The sequence below is a fragment of the Vigna radiata genome, chromosome 10, assembly GCF_000741045.1.
Source record: "Vigna radiata var. radiata cultivar VC1973A chromosome 10, Vradiata_ver6, whole genome shotgun sequence".
Taxonomy (NCBI): Eukaryota; Viridiplantae; Streptophyta; class Magnoliopsida; order Fabales; family Fabaceae; genus Vigna; species Vigna radiata.
Genome location: NC_028360.1, coordinates 8,794,757 through 8,802,236, shown reverse-complemented (window position 1 = coordinate 8,802,236; position 7,480 = coordinate 8,794,757). Strand labels below are relative to the sequence as shown.

Below are 7,480 nucleotides of genomic sequence, written 5' to 3'. Positions count from 1 at the left end.
AAAATTTTATATTTAACGACTAAAGTAATGTTCTGAGAATTAAAAAATTAAATTTAATGGATCAAAAGCAGAATTACCTGAAATTGCAGAAAATAAAATCATAATATAATATTAAGTTTTCAACAATCAGAGTGGCGCAGCGGAAGCGTGGTGGGCCCATAACCCACAGGTCCCTGGATCGAAACCAGGCTCTGATAAAACTTTCATTTTTTACCTCTTTTTATCTATCTGCCAAGTATTTATGCAGCATTTTTGGTCATCCCTGACAAAAAAGGCTTCAGAACTAGTTTTTCAGAACTCTCCTTGTAATAGTTTCCTTCCACACAGAGAATCAACTAAACCTTTTTGTTATAGGAAATACAAGTATCAATATTAAAGAATTATGGAGCCCAAATAAATTTTTATACTTCTTCAATTAACGAGTATAAGTATGTTTTTATCCATAAGAACACTGAAAAAATGGAACAGGTCTTGGTAATAAACTTTTGTAATAGTATAAGTATGTTTTTATCCATAAGAAGACAAACTCTATTTAAAACAACTTTGCACTCTCATTGGCCATTACTACTAACTACTAAAGACAGCAATAGTAGCTGTTATGCTTGCAGTTAATCTCAAAACTGAAGGTTGTTGATTCCCAAAGCTACAAATTCTTCCTTTGTATTTCTTTGGTGTTTTTCAATCACATCTATTTGACTGCTTTTGAATGTATTATTCCTCTCAAGTTGTTATATAGGATTTGTCTCCAACTTTTGTTTTCATATCTTTTCAATGTTTTCACCCTACAATTCTTCACTTTCACCATTAATTTTACAACCATTTTACAATATCTTTCTTCATGATGAAAAGTAATTATGAACACATACTTCATTTTTCTATCCCATTAACTTTCCCATCATATTACACATTACATTTATCACTTTGTTTTTTCTTGGCTCTTTTTCTTTTCCATCACAAAAAGTTACTCTTGATTTTTAGATTTTCCAATTGGCAATTCTTTCTTTCTATTTCTTTCTTGGTAAACATTTCTCATCTCTTTATTGTTATTTTATACTTAATAGTACAGATTTTATAAACTATAGTTCATAGTAAACATTTCCCTTATAATATATACTTTGCTTTGAATATGAATACTTTGAAAATCTCAGCTACATGTACTGAAAAACAATGAATTGTGTCATCAAACTTCTTTCTGGGATCAACTCGATGTTCTGTTTTTCCTTAAGTGAAAGTTATAAGTTTTCCACATCCATTTTTACAACTATTCCTTCTACACCTACTAAAAACATGAGTTTTATTCTCTCTCTCTTTTCTATTTTCAAGAAGAGTTCAAAACATGTAATTCATTTTATAAGGCTATATATTATAAGCAAATATAGGTGTTTATGGAGTTTTAATTGTTTAAAAAAAACTTGGTAGGAACAGTAAATAGTCACAGATAAGCGACAGTGTATTATAGACCAGAGATACTAAATACAGTCTCCAATTTATACCATTTTACCATAAATTCAATACATCACAGATACAACATGAAATGCAAACTAGTATCATATTTAAAACACAATAAACTTGCATCCAAATCACAAGTTCTTTTATTTAATTTAACTTGGATTGCAACCTAAAACACCAAGTGGAATCCACAGTCTGAAATGAAGCTGAAACAATAACACCTTCAGCCACTCATTGATCTTTAGTTCTCACTCCTGTTAGGTTTGTCTGAATTGAAATCCACCTGAAGCACATTTATGCAGTTTCATTAGAAAAAAGGAAAAGAAAAGATAACAGTCTTACAGTAAAAGAAGAGATTCATCAAAATCCTATACAAGGTTGCTCTGTTACCTCAATGGAAGTAGCAGGAACCCAATCATTGGTTGCTGGATTGCACATGCAAGAATGATGGCAACCAGTGTCATTATCTGGTTCAATGTGAAAGCTTTCTCCACTTTTCTCTACTTTGATAAATCCTGTTCCAGTCTGTGGATGACACACATATTCATCAATTCTTTAACATCAACAATAAACTATACATATTGTATTCAATATTTATATATAAGTCTTTATATCTTTTATTCATTCTTTTCTGAATCTGTACCAACAAAAACTCCTTTTAGATTGCATCAATTACACAACATAATTAAATTTGATTAATACTAAATTCTTAAAAAAGTATCCCATTATCTATAGAATTTCTTTCTCTATCTTTTCTTTGCCCATTTTCACATGGTTCAATAGTCCACTGTAAGGTTGGCTAACATTCAATATAAATTTTCCATTATAAAGAAGCATGGTTTCAATATTTTGCAATCAAATTCACTATAACAAAAAGAAATTAAATTAATGCAGAGATGTATTTATGAGAAACAAAATATATTGAGAAGAACGCAAGTGGGATCGGAGTGAATACCGTATGGTGGTGTTTGTCCACACTGTTTAGATCTTTGTAATACTCTGTTTCCACAAATTCATCTGCTACTTCACTCCCATTGTACACCAGTTTCTGCACATAATTGAAGAGAAAAATATAAGAAATATTAACACAAAGTTCAATTTGGCTTTGATCAAAACTTAAACATGTGTATATAATAATTTACCTGTATTATGAAGTCGTTTAAAAAAGAATAAATTTGACATTATAACTAGAATGAAGAACATATGCAAAGTAAAAGCTAAGTTACCATTCAATTAGAATTCTTTCCATATGAGATTATGTAAAAATAAGAATTTTCTTAGATAGATAGCATGATTTGTGATCTCAAATAGATTATCCATGTAAAAGTACATAAAAAGTACTACCCTTTTTCCAAATTATGTAAAAGTAAAAGCTTTTTACCATAGATCTCTAAAATCTGTTTTTGTTTCCTATTTTTAATAAAAAAAATGTTGATGAAGTGCAGAGAAATGAGGTTAAAATAGAAAATAGGAACCTTCTCTTGGGGATCATTCTGAAGTTGTTGAAAGTGTACGAATTCTGGAATAGAAGATTTTGGGGTATTGGAAAAAGCATCAACATATTGAGTTGAATAGTCACTGCGTTGAGGCTTGGTGTGGCGTTGTGGAGCGACTCCATCAAAGTAGTCTCTGGTTTTGGCCTCTAAGGAAGCTTCTTCCTGTGCAGAGAGATGAACGTCACTCCTGTTTGGCCTTCTGTAAACCTCCATTTTCTTCCTAACCATGAACGATCTGTGTGAATCTCTGTCTCTATTTGTAAGACTAGGGGGTTGGTGCAGATATTTTTGGATAAAGGTATGAAAAATATCTGTACGAGGGAGGCTTTTCCATGCAAAATATCTACCAATCTTATCCGTTTCGTGAGGACAATTATTAAATATTTTTTATAGAAATATTTTGTAAGAAATTTTGTAGAAATTATTATTATTATTTATGATTTCAACTAAAATATATTACTTTTAGTACAGTAAAAATTTAATCTTACTAAAAGCTTCATTTTTAATTTTTATCTGAATTTTATTAATAATTAAATGTCTTTATTTTTTTTAGTAATTATCATGTGTATGATTTAAAAAAAATAATATTTCTTTATCTAAGCACAATTTATCTTTCTAAAACACTACTCTTAACTTCTCTATCATTTATCTAAGATTTCTTACTCTTAAGTCATTTATTTGATGATCATGAGGTGTCTAGGCGATTTTTACGACAATCTATCTGAACAATATGTTTTAGAGCAAGTAAGTTTTCATTATTTTTCTTCGTATTTTTTGGTCCATGATCATGCAAAGAGAATTTGTTTTGCATGTGTCGAGAACTTCCCTTCTTCAATTCTCGGTTCAATTAAGGTTCTAAGGTTTGTCTGCAATCACCAATCGGTGATTTATAGACTTTTCTAGAAGTTCCTTGCAGTAGAAGCAACGGTCAGAGATTTCTAGAGAGGTCTACGATAAGGGAAGCTAGAACTTTTGTCTTAATTTGTGATTATTTTAGAGGAATTTGTATCTTTATGCGTTGTCATTAAATTTATAGAAATGTATATGTTTGGTTGTATGAAGATTTTAGGAAATTGAGAATTTGACCATGTTTTGAGGTCATTTTAGACTTGTAAGCATGGTTAAATTGAAAGAAATCTGGTGTGAAATAGTTAAGAGTATTAGTGTTGAATTGGAAGGTATATTTAGTGTAAAAATGATGCTTTGACTAGTGAGAACGTGAGGTATGAAGTGGGGTTGTGTTTGATAGTTGGGAGGGTGTTAGGAGACTTGCTAAGACTTGTCTAAGCAGTTCAAATGAGAAAAAGATTATTGTAAAATGGTTAGTGTTGCTTATAGGATGAGTTCTTAGGTGTTTTTGGCTAAATTAGAGGTTTTGCATGTTGAGATTTTGAGTTTTTGGTTCTATGTATAAAAGGTCAGTTTAGAAGGTGTTGGTAAGTCATTTGTGACTTGTTAAAGTCACTAAGTTGTTCAAAAATGAGCTATAAGTTGTGGAATTCAAGTTGGGTCTCTAAAGTGAGGTTTTGGTTAACTTTAAATCGAAATCAAGTGAGCAATTAGTTTAAAATGAGTTTAAGATGGTTTAGATAGGTTTGGTTAAGTCAATTCAAGTTTAGAATACAATCTAGAAGTGTTAAAAGTTGGGAAAGATGCATAGAAAAGGTCATGAGTGGTTGAAAATTGCAAATTATACAGTTTTTGTGCTGCAGAGTTATGCAGTCTTGCTAAGCGAGAGTAGTAGCTGAGCGAGAGGTGAGTGAGCAAAACCCATTTTTCTATTTTCGCAAAGCGAATTTAATCATTGAGCGAGCATAACACTTCTAACTGAGCGAGAGTAGTCGTTGAGCGAGAGGTGAATGAGCAAAACTCACTATTTCTGTTTTTGCACAATGAGCTTGGTGCGCTAAGCGACGATTCCAGATAATGTTTTCCTCCTTTCTTTCTTGGTTTTCTAGTAACTTTGAACTATGATATTACTTTGATGATGGAGTAGAAGTATTTGTTGTACTATATGATGATTTATTTTTGAGATTATATATATATATATGTGTGTGTGTGTGTGTGTGTGTTTGAAGTATGGTTAAGTGGACATAATTCCATGACTCGTGGAGAGATTTCATGGTAGTGCCTTGGATGTTGTTGTTGCATGAATGTGTGGAGATTTGAACTGATGGTCTATTATGACACTCTAATGATCATTTATTCTCAAGTAGAGAGGGATGAGTTATTTAGTGAGAGTAGTGATAATGACATATTTTGCTATGATTTCAGTAGTGAATTGAGAGAAAATGTCAACTCTTTCTTAGCTTTATACCTTCCTTATGCCTCAATTTGTTAAGTTTCTAAGTAACTACATCTTTAGTTGAATTCATTTAAATTGTTTAACTAATCCCCACTTTTTGGTTGTTAGATCATGTACATGAAGCTTGTTGGCCAAACCGACGAATGGAAGAACCACAGAAGCAAGAATGAATGTAAAAGAGGAAATATTGAGTAAAGACTGTTGCTGCCGCTGGGGTGCAGTTGGGGTGCAGCTGAGCCCCATTCTCCTCTGGAAGGCTGAAGCTGGGGTGCAGCTGGGGTGCAGCTGAGCGCCCTGCTCTCTGTAAGGCTGTAGCTGGGGTGCAGCTGAGCGCCCTACTCTCTGGAAGGCTGCAGCTGGGGTGCAGCTGGGGTGCAGCTGAGCGCCCAGCTCTCTGGAAGGCTGAAGCTGGGGTGCAGCTGAGGTGCAGCTGAGCGCCCAGCTTTCTGGAAGGCTGCAGCTGGGGTGCAGCTAAGCGGTGGCAATGCTGATGTGGAAAAATTAGGTCTTTTTAGACCTAAAATGCGAGGGCCTTTGTATCTTTTGCTACCCAGACGCATTTCCTCTGATTGGGAGCTCTTGGGACGAGCTAGGAGCTGTGGGAACAACCCTTCTTCTTCCTTGGGTTCTCTTCTTTCTTCCATTTCCACCATTGTTGTAAGCTTGAGCTCTCCATTCATGGAGAGCTAGTTTCATTATTGTTGGGGGATTGATGTAACCACTAAACTCTTATGTAAAGCATGTTGTTTTGAATGAATATATACCTCTTTCATTGATTGTTAGTGTTTAATTTCTTTTCTTAATGCTTGTTGTGAAGTTGCTAACCATAACATGATTTAGGGTTTCTTGATATTGGGAAATATTGGGTAAACCTTGACTTGGGTTAAACACCTAAAGGAAATAGTATCTAGGGATAGAACTAGGACCTTTGGATGTCTTAAAATCTCATTTCTTAATGCGGAATTAATCATTAGGTTTTCCAAGGGATTGGAGTCTAATGAGGAAGTCTAGGCTCATTCTACCAAGGGATTGGGGTTTGAGTAAATTAGTAGATTGACATTGACACATCAATGAAGAGGAAGTGATTTTCTATGCATAAGAGTGAAGTAGGTGAAATCATACCCCAACAATATCATTCCATTGCATTTATAATCTCTCCATTTCAAAGTGTTTGAGTGCTTAAGATCACTTTTATCATTTATGCTTTATAGTTAATTAAATTTCACCAAAACTCAAATTATGGAAACATTCTTTAGTCTAGGTTAGTTAGAAATTATACGATTGTCTAGTTACACAAGTCTCTTGGGAAACGATATCTGGTCTTACCGATTTATTACTTTAGACGATTTGGTACACTTGCCAAAGAGCCAACAAGTAGCGAGAGGTTCTTATCTATAGGCTTTGATCATGGCACTAGGCAACTAAAATGGACTAACCTTGCATGGTAGCTTGGTTTCAGCTAGTTGTGTTTAAATTATGGCATGTATAGGATGAATGAGTTGTTATTGTCCTAGTTTGAGTTGATATTTGAATTAGTAATAATACATACGTACATACATACNTGTTTAAATTATGGCATGTATAGGATGAATGAGTTGTTATTGTCCTAGTTTGAGTTGATATTTGAATTAGTAATAATACATACGTACATACATACATACATACATACATACATATATATATATATATATATATATATATATATATATATATTGAAATTATTGTAGACTTTAGTTTTTAACAAATTTAATAATAATTAGAAGACAAATATATAACACACCTCTCTAATCAAAAATCAACATCAACATCTTCAATTTTTTTTTATTAAACTGGGAAACAAATGAATAAATAGAGAAGAGCAACAAATTGCGGTGTCTTAGGTTGTTGTGTATGGATGAATGAAAGTATGGAGTGAGAGAGAAACAAATTAAGGCTAGACGAGTGTTTCTGATTTTTTTCAACTCAGACTAGCGTAAAGATGACAGAGAAAATGTTGGAGTCAGAAAAATGAAAGAGAAAGGATCGAGAGGAATGAGATAGATGAGCAAGGGTTCGATTTTTTTTTTAGTTTTGAGAATAAAAATTATTAAAATACCCTTAACTTTAAAATTTAGAATTCATAATATATTAAGATATTTTGTCTACTATTAACTGAAATATATATATATATATATATATATATATATATATATATGTGTGTGTGTGTGTGTGTGTGTGTGTGTGTGTGTGT

General features: G+C 32.7%; 1 protein-coding gene and 1 non-coding gene across 2 annotated transcripts; one reads left to right on the top strand and one right to left on the bottom strand.

The window, feature by feature from the left end:
* Positions 1–125: 125 nt before the first annotated feature.
* On the top strand, positions 126–197 carry TRNAM-CAU. Its single transcript has one exon. It is a non-coding gene; the product is annotated as a tRNA-Met (tRNA).
* A 1,232-nt stretch (positions 198–1,429) lies between these two features.
* LOC106775406 lies at positions 1,430–3,231 on the bottom strand. The gene is made up of 4 exons (XM_014662530.2): positions 2,925–3,231; positions 2,405–2,497; positions 1,840–1,974; positions 1,430–1,732 (listed from the first exon to the last, which is right to left on the bottom strand). Exons 1-4 carry the CDS (start codon positions 3,171–3,173, stop codon positions 1,691–1,693), a joined length of 519 nt encoding a protein of 172 aa, XP_014518016.1. The 5' UTR covers positions 3,174–3,231; the 3' UTR covers positions 1,430–1,690.
* Between the last annotated feature and the right edge of the window lie 4,249 nt (positions 3,232–7,480).

What these genes read in the sequence shown, in the direction of transcription:
- LOC106775406 (XM_014662530.2), bottom strand. Translation starts at nt 3,173, where the DNA reads ATGGTTAGGAAGAAAATGGAGGTTTACAGAAGGCCAAACAGGAGTGAC. An exon ending in AGAATGATCCCCAAGAGAAG is followed by an intron (nt 2,498 to 2,924) that starts GTTCCTATTTTC and finishes AATTATGTGCAG; the next exon opens with AAACTGGTGTACAATGGGAG. An exon ending in TGGACAAACACCACCATACG is followed by an intron (nt 1,975 to 2,404) that starts GTATTCACTCCG and finishes TGTCATCCACAG; the next exon opens with ACTGGAACAGGATTTATCAA.